This window comes from Xiphophorus couchianus, chromosome 4 (genome assembly GCF_001444195.1).
Source record: "Xiphophorus couchianus chromosome 4, X_couchianus-1.0, whole genome shotgun sequence".
NCBI classification, from domain to species: domain Eukaryota; kingdom Metazoa; phylum Chordata; class Actinopteri; order Cyprinodontiformes; family Poeciliidae; genus Xiphophorus; species Xiphophorus couchianus.
In genome coordinates, this window is record NC_040231.1 from 6,896,497 (window position 1) to 6,912,203 (window position 15,707).

The following is a 15,707-nucleotide window of genomic DNA, read 5'->3' on the forward strand; positions in this document are numbered from 1 at the left end:
CTCCTTTTTGCTCCCGGTAGTTAATTCTCCTTTTTGTTTTGGGTCACGTGTTTATGCATACAAATGTGACCTTTATTTTTTCACACTTGGAAACTAGGCAAAGCTCGGTCTGGAAAGAGTTGGCTAGTCATACAAAGCTAGAAGCAGTTACGAGACCTACAGAATATTGCCAGAATATCAATTTTTTAATTTAATTGGTTACTATTGTTTTCCCCTTTCCCCTTCCTTCCATATGGAACCATATTCTAAATGGGTGGTAAGTGAGAGATCCTGCATGGCTATGAAGATCTGTTGTCAGTTTGTATGTTTTTTAAACCAGCCTACAGCGCATTTGCAATCCTTTTTATCTTGGATGATATATTGCTTTGATTTGAAACATTTTTATTTCCATGAAACTGAACCGATAATATTCTGATCCATTTCCTTAATATAGATGTAATAGAAGAGATAAATATTTTGACAATCGATATTTTTTTCATAAAATAGCCATGTAATTTTGTAAATTATATACAATATACAATCAAAATTTTTGATGAATAAAAAAATATATATATAAAACAAGGTATTTACCAGATTTTAAATGTGAAAACGGTTCCAAGTGGAATATGTAAACCAGGCCAAAGAAAAATAATAATAATAGAACAGAACATTTCAGACAAGTATACAGGACTGATATACATTCCTATCAGAGGCTACAAGAAAATGAACAACAGTAAAATGAAAATGCAGAATAAGTTTTTAAAGGATTTACCAGTGTGAAGTAAGAGTTAAGTACACTTTCATTTGTGCACTCTGTATAGTTTGCATTTAGATCAGTTTAAGCAAGTAGTACAATGAAAAGCATATTCATTCCCTAGTTTTACTGAACAGCAAATACATCTGTTTAGGAGATATTAATAATATTAATGAACCTTTATTTTGGGGACTGCTGGGTTTTTTCTTGGCAGTGTTCGCTCTATCTGTAATCAGATACCTAGGCCTGGTCTCTGTTTTTCTTACTGAAGCTGCAAGCCAACCCGATCTGCGGCAAACTCACTTCGCCTTGCTGACTCAGCACTAAAACTTTTTCAAGAAGATGCAGAAAGCCACAAAAATCCATTTTTTAAACAAACTGTAGCTACAGCCCATTGAGAAGAGTCCCTATAACAGCTTCATCAGAATGACTTCCTTTCCTGCACCACCTCTCTCTCTGCGTGGTCTCTGCTCAACCAGTGGCAGGGGCCCACTCAGCCAAACACACACAGGATGATAGAAACAAGAGAGAACAATGCATTGATCTCTAAATAATGGTAGAAGATATTACCATTATACAGTTTTTCTGCCTATAACCAAGCTTTTATGTTACTACTGCAAAAATAAAAAAAAATAAAAATTACAAAATGTTTTCTTGCATTTTTACATGTATTATGCATTTTGTGGATCCTAATTTTTTTAAAGTTTAAGTTTAGGTCACTTTTAGATTATACAGGTCTTAATTGGTGGATAGATTTTTTCTTCTGTAAAACCAGTCTTGTATTTATTTTTGTCTTTTATTAAAATTTATTTGAAGATACAAAACATTTACAAGTGAAAAAGAGCAAAACGTCTGCAAGAGAAAATATGTATACATACAGTATATGTATATGCAAGGGGTTATCCTGCATAAGCTCTGTGCACAGTTTTTGGTCAACCAAAAAATTGAAGCGATTAAGGTAGATTATATTTGCCATGTTTATGTCATTCAAATCAGGATGAATCCCAGCTCATAGCCTTTCTCAAATCTCCTTTTAGCATTCACTGTTCCCAGAGGTTTTGGCCCCTGTCTGCGTGCGTTATAATTTCGAGTCTCTTGATGGCTTAGCTGCGTTGGAACACTTTTTAACTCCACAGCCAAAGGCTTTGATGCAAAGGCTGACATATCTGTGTACCTGCTGCTAAAATGACTATTTTTGCTGTGTGAAGAACTTATTAAGCAGCAAATGTTATATAAAGAGGGACACCAAAATGTTTTATTTGTAAAAGTGAAATCACAATTGATGTTTCACAGATCTTTTGTTAAACCACTAAAATCACACAGCAAAAAGCTGTTAGTGTGCTTGCAAAGGCATAACAGTAAATTTGTGTTGTATACATATGAAGTGTGATAAAACTGCATAAGCCGACAGATTTTCCTCCTCTTGACAGAACCATTTTTTTCTTTTTTTTGGTCTAACATTATAACTGCCATAATCTGCTCCATTTTAATGCCATGGAATGTTGCTAATGCTGCTTATCCCTGACTAATAACTGCATGGAAAATATCTTACTGTGACTGGTTACTTCCTGTACCTGCTGGCACATTTCATTTGTTTGCAAAACACCAACAACCCTACATACCCCAAGGCTGAGGGGTGTGAAACCATTCTTTTTCTACCACCAGCAACTTTTAGCACCAGCTTTGTTTGTTTTTCTGCAACACTGTAACAATGGCACCTATCTTACTTTCCTATTACCACAAAGACTAATATTTAATGTCTGTTACATTGCATTATTGCTTTATAGTATGGAAAGTAATTGCAAACTAGCAACATCTATCATGTCCCATCCAAATCTATTTAAAACTGCTAACTGTAATTAAAAGATGGCTTTAAATGAGCCATCTGTAGCACTCCTACACAGTCTTTATTTGAAATAAACAAGAAACCCATGAGAGTTATGTAAGGTTAAGTTTATGGCTTAAAAGCTGCATTTATAGACATTTGTTATTTTGTAGTCTTGCTTCAGTAGCAAATACTGTAAACTCACCTTTGTAAGAATATTGTGCACAAAATCACCAAATTCACTGCTCACGATTTACCAAACTTCTGAAAATGGACAAACCTCAGTACACCCTGTCTGAAAAACCCCAAACGAAACAAAACAAAAACGGATCAAAATCAGCAGTAAAAGTGTGTTCTGCTTCTGTTGTATACCTTTCTATCATTTGACCTCTATTTGTGTTTTTGTCTTGTTTTTTCCCATGTCAAAGACGATGAACCAGTCGGACCAGCGTAAGTAAAGAAATACTCGTAATACTGTGCATTAGACATTGTTCAAAAGTAGTGGGCAATGTATGATCTGTGATTTATTACTGCTACGTCATTGTAATCTAACTGCTTTTATCCTAGGAAAACAAACTCAACAAACAACCACAAGGACAAAAACATACGCCAGAGGAATACAAAATAAGCAATTTACTCAAGTAAGACTGTGTTGTAAGGGATGGTGGGGAGGGGGAATAAATGTAGAACTTACTGAGAGGATAACCCATATTCAAGTCTTCTCTCTACTTTCTCTCCACAGATGAGATGGATAAACTGCATTTTTTTGACTACATGAAAGTATCAGAGGTTGACAAAACTCCAGGCAGTGTGGAATAACCCATATCCTGTCTCATTCTATGAGAAACAATATCAGCACAACACTGGCAACAATAAGAACTTACTGTAATGGCTGTCTTAAGCATGCCTTATCCAGTCTTAGATGGCAATTTCAGGATGATGAATAATGACTAACACGCCACAAAGGTGTACACATTTCCAATGTGCTGTTGATGTCTCCTTTATTAATTTTAACATTTCCTCAACTGAGGTGATCCCTTTTGTATTACATATCATGTACAATGCATGCAAGATAATAACGCAATAGGATACTCAGAATAGACATTTTCTGTTGTTATCCCTCGTGTGGCTTTTTTGCATCCAATCTACCTGTTTTTTATGGAGTCATCCTAAATATATATATATATATATATATATATATATATATATATATATATATATATATATATATACAAATGCTTTTTATCAACAATTTGTACAGCATATCATTGTCATTGAAATATTTAATTTGTCAGAAGAAAATCTACTTTTATCAGAACTTTTATTGTGAAGCAAGGGCTTCAATGACAGGCAGTATTTAAATTTAATTGAGCGTGCTTACAGAAAATGACTACTGTGTGTTTAACTATCTTAATGAAAAGGATATCTGTATTATTTCTATTTTCTTTCCAGAGTAACTTAGGTGTCTTGTATATGTTGAAGTATGAGTGTTCAAATGATAGGAAATATGTAAAAAAAAATAATATTTTTTTTATAATTCTCAATTTCAATTCATTGATTTTTACTTTCTATTTTTTTCTCTTTAACTGTATAGCATGGCTATAATCCTATGCAATATGTATTCTTAAATAGATATATGGAGGGCAGTTTGTTTTACTCAGTGAAGCTTTAATCTTGTGGGATCACTTGAAAGCTGGCATAGATTCACTGCTGTAGCTGCATGACTCCTAATTCAATACAATGTATCCATGTGTGTTGCGGTGGGAAAGGACCTGGTTTCGGGATGTGAACTGAGGGACCAGAGCATATAGCCACGATCAAACATATGAGTGAGACCAACATTTTTTTTCTGAATAAAAACAATGTCAAAAACCATGCCATGTTTCTATTTTTCCAAGATCACAAATATTTCAGTAAATCAAAAGCATCATCTGTGTTATATAACAATTACTGTGAGATAAGATTTTAGATTCACTAACGGCCAAGTAAGCTGAACGCTGCCTACACAACGTTTACAACATAACATAATGGTACTGACTTGAGCTTTCTGCCTTCAGCTGGTGGTGAGATTTTTTTCACTCTTCTTGCAGTTTCTCCAACTCCTCCTGTACCTTCTCTACAAACGCAGGGAAGCTGGGATCCAGGAGGCAGACCCGCAGGATGGGTTCCAAGTCACCTGATGCCAAAGAACAGGGACTGTATATGTTAGGGAGAGCCAGAGTAGTCTCTCCCAGGTAGTGCTGTGGGATGCAAAAAGAAAGACTGCAGTCAATCTAATGGTTAGAATCTCACTGACAGACATACAGCTATATGTAAAAGACTTTTGAATATTTCTACAAAGTTAATTTATTTCAATAAAAACTCATATATAGCTTCATTATGCAGGTGATTATTGAAGGCAATAACAATAGTTGTTATGCCCTGCAGAGCAATAGGGAAGACTTCTGACTTGACAGCTGCCCAGCAGCAGTTATTGACACACTTCACAATGAAGGTAAGCCATAAAATGTCAGTGCTAGAGACATAGGTTGTTCAGAGAGTGCTGTATCTAAGAAAATTAGTGGAGAGATTTTTTGCCGGTGGTAGCCTTCATTCACAGTATTCAGACAGGAAACGAGCAAAGAGAGAAGGATTCCAAAGTCGGGAATTGAATCTCAGATGGGCCAACAACTTACTCCACCATAATTAATTTGTTGTAAGCCATAATCATCACAAATAACAGAAACAAAAACCTCAATAATATATTTCTGTGTATAATGACTCTATGAGTTTCACTCTTTTAGTTTAATTACTGAAACATAATTAATGTCTCAATCTAATTTATTGATCCATGCTTGTATTTCTGGAAGTGTTTATGAGAGCTGAGTGCCTTATAGGAAGAATATGATTACAAGACTACAGATTTAAAATGTTATTTATAGCAAATGTAGCACTAGTTAATTTTAGATGATTTGCAGATTAATGTGTCAAAGTTTCAACATTTAATACCTCAGTAAGACGCTTGATGGACACAGAGCCGTGGACAGCTTCAGGCTCAGGCTGCCCAGTCTTTCTCTGACATGCCTGCTGCCAGAAGATGACAGAGAAAGTGAGGAAGGAAAAAAAAAGATTTGACAGACGCGGCATGACACCACAGAGTAGGGAGACCAATCAATGACCTCATTACTAATTGAAAATTTTCCACCTCTCAAAGTCCTTTCATCTTCTCTGCAAACTTCTGCATTGCATACGTCTTCTAAAGGTCAACTTGAGCACCATGGCGGAGTCCATTTCTTTCCTAATCCTTCATGTTTAATGACTTAAAGCAAAGAAATGCTGCGTGCTTTACTTTGAAGCCAAATTGTAGTTAACCAAATTTTTAATGCTACTCCAAAGTGTATTCAGGAACATAACTATTTCATTCTTACAGTTATTGCTGAATTTTTAATATAAGGTGATTTATATTTTATAATCTAATATTAGACTGACTTACTAATTTTTGAGTAATATTTAGTCAGTATAATCCTATTATTATTAAATTTTCCTATCTAAATTTGTGTTTTTATGGTAGGTCTTAATCCCACACAAAATCTGGGATTACTTAATGATTCTTGCAGATTTAAATGGCCTATCAGCCCCACAAAAGAGACAATATAGTAAATAGCACCACCTAGCGAGGACATACTGCTACTGTACTGTTGATTACAAAATCCTTTCAAACACAGTGGCGAGCCTCTTCAATTATGGTTTACAAAAACTCTATTTCACAACCAAAACAGATTGGATTAATCTACTATTATAGTCTAAGTAGTGTGAATATTTTATCCATGTTCTAAACTAAAAGTTACCACGACTGTACTTTGCTTAGTTTTGGAACGTGTATGACTTAAGAGACTAACAGGTTGAAAAACAGTCAGGCTAGCGTTGAAAAAAATACATTGTGTTTGCTGAGAGGACATCTTAGCAACCTGTGCTGCTGGTGGGACCTCAACGGGGGGTTGATTTGGATGTGTCGCAGCAACTTCCAGAGAGGTGACAGGAACATACGCCAACAACTTTTCCACAGCCCTTGAACACTGATTTACGGCCTCTGCTGTGCTGCTGCCATCAAACTGCATCCTTATCATGCGGCTCTCCCCCTGCACACGTCCAAAATATTTGCACACCGTCTGTCTCTGTCAGCCAGTCATGCCAATGAAAACATCTGAGGTTTGTATGTTTTGTTTCACTAATCAGTAAAATGAATACATAAATAACAATTCAAAGCTTGTGTATACAAAGAGACAAGTGAAAAAAATCAATAATATCTTTTTCATTGTGTAATAATTAATCAATCCATTGTTTAAGGTTTGGAATGGATCGCACTAAATTAAAATATTAATATTCTGCTGCTTACCTTCACAGTAAATCGGATCATCAGGTTATCAGATTTGTGCTGTACTTTAAGAGAGTTGGAGCCATCGTGCAAAGGGACTGTGGCCTGAAAAATGAAAAGAAAAGAAACGTCTTTGAAACCTGGAAAAAAAAGATGATTTGTACTATCAAATAATTTTATTTATTTTCTAAATAAGAACCCAAGAGCAAAAGGAGACAATGGCTAAAATTAAATGTTTCCCAAAACTGTCTGCAGGGGTCTCTGTTTACTCAGTAACTTCAAAGCTTCATATTTCGATCTTGTCATTTGTCTCCAGGAGTTCAGAGAGAAAAACAAGAGCTTAACAGTCTGTTGTCTGCTAATTGTGCTTTGCCGTGGTTAGTTTTAAAGTAGAAGCAGTTAGTTAATTTTTTTCCTAAACAACTGCACTGCACTGGACCCAAAGCGATAAAACTTCAACAATGATTTAACAGAAAACACATTTTAAAAACTGGCAAAGGGAACATACTGTTCAACATTTTGGGAACCTTTTGCCTGAATGGTTCCTTCACATTTAACCTAATAACCACAATTCTACACAACTAACCAATCAGAGTTCGATGTCATTTGATCATAAAGCAATACTCACATTTGAAACTTAATATGCAAATCTCTTATGACTAGCTGTCTTTTCAAAAGCCAATATGATGTGTATCCTTTGAGATTGTTTTGGGGGTTTTTAAGGCTTAACTTTTCTGAATGAAAACTTCCTTCACAAACTGCAGGGGTCTGTAATAGAGCAGTCACAGAATGCTCCTTAGTGAATGTTCTCTACTGTATAGCCTGAATAAATGTCTGACTTGTCAACCTAGCACAGCAATATAGCCATGTCTCCTTACAGAACATTATTAATCAAAGACAGAGAGGTACCTGAAACTGTAGTCTGCAGGTGAGAGGAAACCTTTTTTGTCCTGGGTGACAAAAATCGTTTATTGCCTAGGGTTAGGGTTAGGGTTAAGATGTGCGCACATCTTAGGGTTCCCAAGATGTGCGCACATCTTTCCGCACATCTTCCGGAAAGATGTGCGGAAACCACACATCTTTCCGCTGGAAAGACATCAGCGGAAAGATGTGTGTATAGAAAATGACTTGGTTATCATAGATTTTTTTTTTGCTTCTTATCAGTTTCTATTCAGTTTTAATGTGGCATGGACTTCTAAAGCTGCAAAGATAATAAGTGTGAAATTGCAAAACGTTATTAAGGTTTATAACTTAGGTATGTGTATTTGTGACAAAAACTATGATCTTTTTTTTCTGTAACACTCTTGAACCCAAGAAGAATATTTAGCTTGGCTCCTCCGAAACAATGCAGTCAAATCCCATCAGATTTGATCAGAAATGTCAGACTCTTCAGCAGAATATTTTATTTGGCCTTGATCAGACTCTCTGATCTGAAAACAGATTAATATTTATGTCTAGTGCCATGGAAGAGGAGGAGCAAAATTTGGCACTTTGTTTTCAGGCTTTATTTAAAAATATGAAGTCAGACTTTGTTATTCACAATCTGGAGCCTTAATTCCCTATGGCTTTGGTCTAGTGTGATGCCAATTGCAATGCAATGTCTGGAGTTTCAATTGTTCCAAGCTTGGATCACAGCTATACTGTTAAACTAAAACGCTAAGGGCATGGGATTTTTCTGAAGAAAAGATACATTTTCAGTTTACATACTAGTGCATGTTTCAAAATGTATACCTTAATATCAATAACCAACTCAGAATTTAAACTGTTACAGTTTTTCTTTATTGTTGTCATGCAGTTGTCAACTCAATCTCTACATTTTCGAAGCAGTTAATATTCAGGCAGAAAACAGTGACACTGATAGTCAGAGTGAAAAATTTTACTTGGTATGGGTTGTAGCCAGGCCAAAACATTTAAAATATGAAACAAAATATTGAAGCAATATTTCCTTCAACCAATACAATATGCAACCAAGTGTATGAGCTTTTCCAATCAGTTATCACATAACAAACAACAAAATACAGCACTTGCTTGTCATTGTAGCCCATTAAACTGCTTTGATACCAGTGCAATTTGTTATCGTTCTACTACATAGGCTGTGTTAAACTTTCCAGCTTCTTGTGAAGTATTGTATCCAGACTCAGAAATGCTTTGATAGTAATTTGTTTTCCTTACTGAAATATTGTCAATTATTACAATAATGCTGTTAAATGTAAACCAAAATAAATTTAGTAAGCTTTGGTAATAAAGATGGTAAAGCTTAAGGAGATTGATTTATGGACACTCTGATGATAGGAAAAGACAAGATGCGCCGTAATTGCAATTGTAATCATCATTGCAATATTCAACCACATCACAATAGCATCTTACCAAGCTTTCTTGCCCTTGCAGCACCAGCAAATATCCAGATTCCAACAACGTCATGACAATTTTAGGCTCATTGGCCTTTGCCTCTGAAACCTGCAAAATAAAAACAGGAAAATAAATTGAGTGTCTGTATTTTCTTTCACTCTGCAGCCTTTCAATGTTTCATTTTCCATAGAGCTTTCGTCCACTTGACCATGGAGTCTCCCACATGTCTGGACTTTACAGATACAGTTGTCTTTATACGACAATCCCTTGAGACACTCACTGAACTCAGGTGATTTCCATTCCATTCAATGTGAGACTACAAACACCAATTGTTGTATTAGGTCAGTCACTTTAAAGTGAGAGAATGAAGCAGCCATTTATTTTATGTAGATTATTTATATTTATTATTTTATTAAGCATGCCTTTTCTACAGCAGGAGTTTTGTATGTTGAGTGGTCATACAGCCTGTGGAGGTTGTTTCATTGAATAACTATTTGTTTTCTTTGAAAAAAATAAATAACCTGCTAATTCCTAATCTTTCTAAAGCTTTCTACAAATAGCCCTCGACCAGCTCTTCATATAATTATTTTCCATCCTCTGTCTGAAATCTTGCAGGGGTCAACTAGTTGTGTCTGATTTGTGGTATAATGATGTTCTTTCCGCTTCTTGATAATGGCACCAACAACAATCAGTAAGTTTTGCAAAAATAAAGTTGCAGAGGTCTTGAGAAAAGCTTGTTAGGTTTGTCCATCATGCAACGTTCCTAGTGTAACATCTTGATAATGAGACACTTTCTAATAAGCTACCATTTGGAATGATATTATTCTGTACTAGATTGCAAGATTGCTTTGTAATTACTGATGGACTTCAGCTGATGTTATGACTTTACGAGTCTTTTTACACCTCCCTTTCTTAATGATTCAGTATTTTGTCCTGTGTAAAATACGTCACGTCTTCTTTGCATGAATGGACTGGGTGGGTTGATATCAACACCAGGTGAAAATTGAACCTTTAGAAATATTACATCAGGAGATTAGTAATATGTCCAAACTTGTGTTACATAATTATCAGAAACAATAAAAAACGTACATGTTGTTCTACAATTATTATTTTTTCACATATGCAAGGTGAGTTTGGTTGGTTTTCCAGAACATTCCAGCTTAGCGTTGAACACTTTTTTCTTTGAATAATAACACAAAAGTAATTGTTTTGGTGAGCTCTTTAAAATTCTAACTCTAAAAATTTAAATGTAATTACAAATATTTAGATACACTTATAAAATAAAAACAGAATTTGGGCATGACACCTAATGCTTGCAAATGCTTGTAGCTGTTAGCATAATAATGTTATGCTAAGTCCTCTTAAAAACAAAGCTCGTCCCGTTCTAGCACCCGGTAGCTATCATAAAGTTATCGTGTTTAAATTAAAAAATAAATTTAAAAAAACCATTGAGTTACCTTCCAAGGCTTTCGTTCAGTTTGTGGCACAAAATGCCCAAAGCGTCTCAATGTCCATATGTTACTCGCTGCCATTTCATTAAGACTTTAGAGTCCCGTTTGTTGTTGCAAGAAGAAAGTTGTCTCCTCTGGTCGTTTCACATGACCTTTACTGAACAGAGCATGCGCGGAAGGAGAAGCAGCATGGAAAAATTTTATAAGACCCCTTTGCAGGTAAATCGCAGAGAAATAACACACACTAATGTTGTAAATAATATTAAAATCTTATTTTCAATTGAAAGCTAACTAAATACCTTAAGTAATTTTCTCCCCTTTAAAATCAAACTATGACTGTTTAATTTTGATTGCATCTCTCATCTCACTTCCTACGAAAGAGGATTAGGACCACCGAAAAAAAAAAAAAAAAAACATTCTGAGTTTAAAGTCAGAATTTTGAATTTAAAGCCAGAATTTTATTTATTTTTTATTTCGGTGGCCCTAATCCTTTTCCGTACACCTCACTCCTCTGCGAAAGATCTTTTTTTACCGACTATCTCTAGTGTAATTAATTTTAGTTTAAATACTTTTGTTTCTTGAAATTTCATGTTTGTCCTGTATTGAAATGAGAAACTGGTTCATGAATTCATCATTTTGGTCATGTACTTTGTATTTCTTTTTCATTTATAAATAAATACATAAATTTCTATATGTCGCTTTATTAGAAACCTCATATACATTTCAATCTTTACGCTTATCTTAATGTGTATTTCAGAAACACAAAAAATTGCCTCCAGTAAGCAAACACTTAAAGTAAAAGACATGTAACACAGTTTATTTTCGTTCACTACTACATAGGAAGAAAAACATTAACAATAACAATTTGTTCCCTTCATTACTTTGCCTGGAAATCAAAACTGGCTATGTTGCTTTGATAGTCTTAGACATTTATTTATTTGTTGAAGGTAACAAATATTTCAATCATATTTAGTTCTCAAATTCTTACGTTAATAAGATGAGTTTGAAACATGAAGAAGGAGCTGAACATTGTGAGTGTGGAGCAGAGCAGATAGAAAAAAAATTAAAGTATGAATTTATTTCTTACCATCTTCATTATTACAACATAGAACCTTTAAAAATCACAAAATAATATCTGAATATTTTTCTGTAAGAACCCTGGTGTTTTGAATGTTAAGTTTAAGTTATGATACTTCCCAGATATTAATTTACCTGCATCATGCAGGGCATGGCAAAACTAAAAAAAGGTTTTAAAATAAAGCACCTTAACAAGTTCTAATTTAAATAACTCATAGCTTGTTTTAAAAACCACTACAATAGATGAGTAATTTTATTAAATGGAGTTACTCGTTAAAACTTTTTTTATTTAAAGCCTTAAGTTTTTGTAAAGGTTTGTTTCTTGAGAAAATCAGAAATTTGGTTTGCATTCCCATTTACTAGTCATTTTTGGTCCTGCAGCTTTAACACAATAAAAACTATTCAAACCTCATTTTATGTTACATTTCACTGCAACTTTGACGACCTCTCCTCCCCAAGAAATCTCCTTGTTTATTTTCCCTCCCAATAATTAGATGGGATTTCCTGTGACCCGTCAAGTAACCATAAATAGTGGCTTGCAAAAATTATTGCTGCATACCCATTGAACTTTTTGTTTCATTGTGTTACATCAAAACTACAATGCATTTTATTTGGATTTTAAAGACAAGAAAAAGCAAGCAGTTTTCAATTGAACTGACTAAATATTCATGGTGGACTACATACGTTCTCCACTATGAAATATAGTGGTGTCAGCATCATGCTGCAGGGTAGCTTTTTTCAATCGGGAGAAGAAACTTTGTCAGAACCAATGGAAAGATACAGCCGCATACAAGGGGAACCTGAAGGAAAAGCCAAACCCCAAAAGATTTCCAGCTGTAATTACAGTAAAAACTGATTATATAAACAACTAACTCAGGGGACAGAATGAATTTGCATAGCACACTTCTCAGTGTTTCATTCATAAAAACAAGACTTTGAAAACACACTGCTGTTCAAGGATTGCCTCAGATGGTGTTCAGTGGTGGACATAAATAACCACTTAATTAGTATTAGGCTTCTGTTGAGTTTGCTTGTTTAGTGCTGCTGTGCAAATGTTTATTTTACAATAAAAATATCTATGTGAGTTTAGTCTGAAATGAATGGCCAATAGCAATGAGACATATATTCACTGCTGAATATTTTTAGATTTGAGGTGGTCACAAGTCTAACTCAACATCTCAAGGATGATCAGTGACCAGTTAGAGAGTGTGGATGCTTCCAAACTCTTGAAATGTTTAAATTTTTTACACATGGACAAAGTTCTTGAAAACATGATCTTACTTTGTAATAATGAACTACAAACCCATTCAATAAATTTGAATATTACTGAAAAGTCCTTTTATTTCAGAAGCTTTTTCAGTAAGTGAAACATCATTTAGATTGATTGCGCACAGAAGGATGTTTCAAAGCCTTTATTTCTGTTAATTATGATGAATTTCTACAGTCATTGAAAACATGACACATAAAATTTGAATATATGAGACCATTAAAAACACAAATAGGCTCAATGAAAAGTATTTTTAGCACCTTGTTAGATGTTATTTTCAAAAGATACTATTCAAAAAAAGACATTCTAATTTATTGAATATGACTGTATTTTGAGTAGCTTTAAAAAAATCTAATCAGTTTTTGAATACAAAACTGTAAGGTAAAATAATGTGAAAAAAGCAGGTTGTGAATGCATTATGATGCCACTGTTTAATGAGATTTGCCTCAGCAAATACTTATTTCTTGTCAAAATGAGTTTTAAAAATAGATTTTCTTCTCAGAAAACCATTGATAGATTTGTTTATGTTCTTGACAGGCTTTAGTACTGTAAAATATCATACTTTCTTCGTGACATGTTTGACTTGTTTTCATGTAACACATTTTCATTTTCATATTGTTATTTTAAGCTTTACCCAGTAACCCTCTGAACCTTTTGTAGAGTGTATGGATTTGTAGAGAGCCCGCATCCAAATCATCGCATCATTTTAACTTCAAAAGAAATTTCACGCAGCAGATTAGAGCGGGAAAAAAATAGATTCAAAGCCAACGGTTTGGCTCTCATAGTGAAGCCCGGGGAAGGCTGTAACAAAGGGCTCGCCTGACTACCTGTAGGCTCAACTTAACAGGGTTGTGTTTTAAGAATGGGGAGAGCGTTTCCCCTTTAAACAAGGTGGGTTGAGCTTATTTGCAGTTCTCGCTCCTATGGCAACCCAATAGATCAGCAGCATGAATATTCACAATTCACCAAAACGCAACCTGACTATGGATCAGTGATGTCAGCGCTCCTTGGAACGCTTTACTGTATTTTGCGTGATTTTGTTGCGTTGTTCTAGGGCAGCTTGGCGAGGGGGGGATTCTGGTTAGGAGAGCATCCTTCGTCGTGCATGACCTTTCCCAGGTCTCCATCCCAACGTCCGCCCGCACATCTTTCACATGTCACGCTAAGGTGACTTTCAGGCAGTTTTTTCCACTTTTGCGCACAATGTCGGAGCGCCACAAAGATGCACACTGAGAACGCAGTGGCCAAGCGGACCGCCCAGGCTGTGCGTGAGGACATATGCGAGCAGTCAGGTAGTCAAATTATCAGAATGAGTGTCTCTCGTCTGTTTCAGTGGAGTCACGGTGTTTCTTGTCATGTGTAGCGGGATTTCAGGGACTCAGATTAGCTCAAGTCTAATCGCTCTCACAAACAGATGCGGGGCGCGGGGATGCTGGATGTGTTCGTTACAATACACCCTGGATTTATTTAATTTCCTCCCCTGTGTCTCAATGTCATAATGGACAGGTTGCATTCATCCATGCGTAAAAGGCTCTACAGTTTGCCACAGCACATTGGACAGAAAGCATCCATAATGGGGGAAGGAGAAGACGCAGACAAGGACACCCGGAGGAAGAGTATAAGGATGAAGCCTCTCCCGTCGCCGACCTCTGGGGTAAGCTGCAAAGGCATCGGTGAGACCAAAAGTGGGGAGTCTGTGATCATGGAGACGGACATGGGGAGACCACTGAAGACTAGCTCAAATGGGGACTGCCGGAGATTTCGAGGCAGCCTCTCGTCCATCACCAGTCGGCATGTACACGACTCAGACTCGGCCGAGGCGAGACGCCTCATCACCGAGGGGGATGTCACCCCGAGCGAGGAGAGCCCCCCTGGGGCGATCGGCGACGAGCAGCCGGATGAAGGAGCGCAGGGTGCCAGCGATGGCGCCCAAACCGACCCTCCAGACCAGCAGGCGGGTTTTATAAAGTTGGATGGCATTGATCAAATTCTACCGGACGACGCTGGATTATATCAAGCCGGGTTCATACACAGGCAGCTGGGAGCGATGCTTCAACCGGGGGTCAACAAGTTCTCCCTGAGGATGTTTGGAAGTGAGAAAGCGGTCGAACGAGAACAAGAGCGAGTCAAATCGGCCGGATTTTGGATAATTCACCCATACAGCGACTTCAGGTAAATTTCAGACACCTCTTTTGGTCTTCTAAGGTTAGAAATGAGGCTCCACGGTGTAACGTCGATGCCTTGCGCAGGCCCAGATGTTTATTTTTTCTTTTTCTTTTCCCCCCTTTTTTTTCTCTTCAGGATACTGTGGGATTCATTAGTCTAGGTGGAGCGCGGTTCATTCTTAAATTCTGGGTAGCACTGCATGTTCATTCTGAAAAATAAACATGTTCAAAGTTGTCTCATGGATAATTACAAATAACCCATCTAATCATTTGTAAGCTGAAAATTCTTAACGAATTAGATCATCAACAAAGCACCTCTTTATTGTAGTTGGTGTATGCACAATAATAAAAAAACCCGAGTCCATCTATTTTCATCTATTTGACATGTACACTTCTTCAAATGTGGTAAATATATGTAGATCATTTAATTCATTTACCCAAGATGACAGTCAACATTTTAGGCCTTTGCTCCATTTAAGTCTCAAC

The 15,707-nt window shown here is 36.1% G+C and overlaps 3 protein-coding genes across 9 annotated transcripts in view; 2 read left to right on the forward strand and 1 right to left on the reverse strand.

The window, feature by feature from the left end:
• The window catches only part of LOC114142733 (neuroplastin-like), a 36,298-nt gene extending 31,865 nt beyond the window's left edge, over positions 1-4,433 (forward strand). For 2 of the 5 annotated variants that reach the window (XM_028014145.1, XM_028014149.1), the window contains 3 exons: positions 2,987-3,008; positions 3,126-3,199; positions 3,301-4,433. In XM_028014145.1, coding sequence (XP_027869946.1) covers positions 2,987-3,008; positions 3,126-3,186 — 83 coding nt within the window. In that variant the 3' untranslated portion in view covers positions 3,187-3,199; positions 3,301-4,433. Of the gene's footprint in view, positions 1-261; positions 302-2,986; positions 3,010-3,125; positions 3,200-3,300 lie in introns of those variants that run through there. The other 3 variants (XM_028014146.1, XM_028014147.1, XM_028014148.1) reach the window with 3 other exon arrangements.
• rec114 (REC114 meiotic recombination protein) lies at positions 4,140-10,885 on the reverse strand. 3 transcript variants are annotated; one of them, XM_028014153.1, is made up of 7 exons: positions 10,719-10,885; positions 9,280-9,369; positions 6,934-7,017; positions 6,506-6,676; positions 5,547-5,624; positions 4,597-4,798; positions 4,140-4,348 (listed from the first exon to the last, which is right to left on the reverse strand). In XM_028014153.1, the coding sequence occupies exons 1-6, from the start codon at positions 10,791-10,793 to the stop codon at positions 4,634-4,636; spliced, it is 663 nt and encodes a 220-aa protein (XP_027869954.1). In that variant the 5' UTR covers positions 10,794-10,885; the 3' UTR covers positions 4,140-4,348; positions 4,597-4,633. The 3 variants fall into 3 exon arrangements, with proteins under 3 accessions (XP_027869954.1, XP_027869952.1, XP_027869951.1); XM_028014151.1 differs by having other exon boundaries at positions 4,670-4,798; positions 5,547-5,621; positions 10,719-10,884; XM_028014150.1 differs by having other exon boundaries at positions 4,670-4,798; positions 10,719-10,884.
• Positions 10,886-14,013: 3,128 nt separating this feature from the next.
• Positions 14,014-15,707, forward strand: part of hcn4 (hyperpolarization activated cyclic nucleotide-gated potassium channel 4) — a 74,425-nt gene continuing 72,731 nt past the window's right edge. Inside the window, exon 1 of the mRNA XM_028014143.1 lies at positions 14,014-15,228. Coding sequence (XP_027869944.1) covers positions 14,555-15,228 — 674 coding nt within the window. The 5' untranslated portion in view covers positions 14,014-14,554. The remainder of the gene's footprint in view (positions 15,229-15,707) is intronic.

Coding starts and splice junctions, on each gene's coding strand:
- rec114 (XM_028014150.1), bottom strand. CDS start 10,793: ATGGCAGCGAGTAACATATGGACATTGAGACGCTTTGGGCATTTTGTG. Junction 9,370..10,718: donor CTGAACGAAAGCCTTGGAAG/GTAACTCAATGG, acceptor TTTATTTTGCAG/GTTTCAGAGGCAAAGGCCAA. Junction 4,799..5,546: donor CCATCAAGCGTCTTACTGAG/GTATTAAATGTT, acceptor TGCATCCCACAG/CACTACCTGGGAGAGACTAC.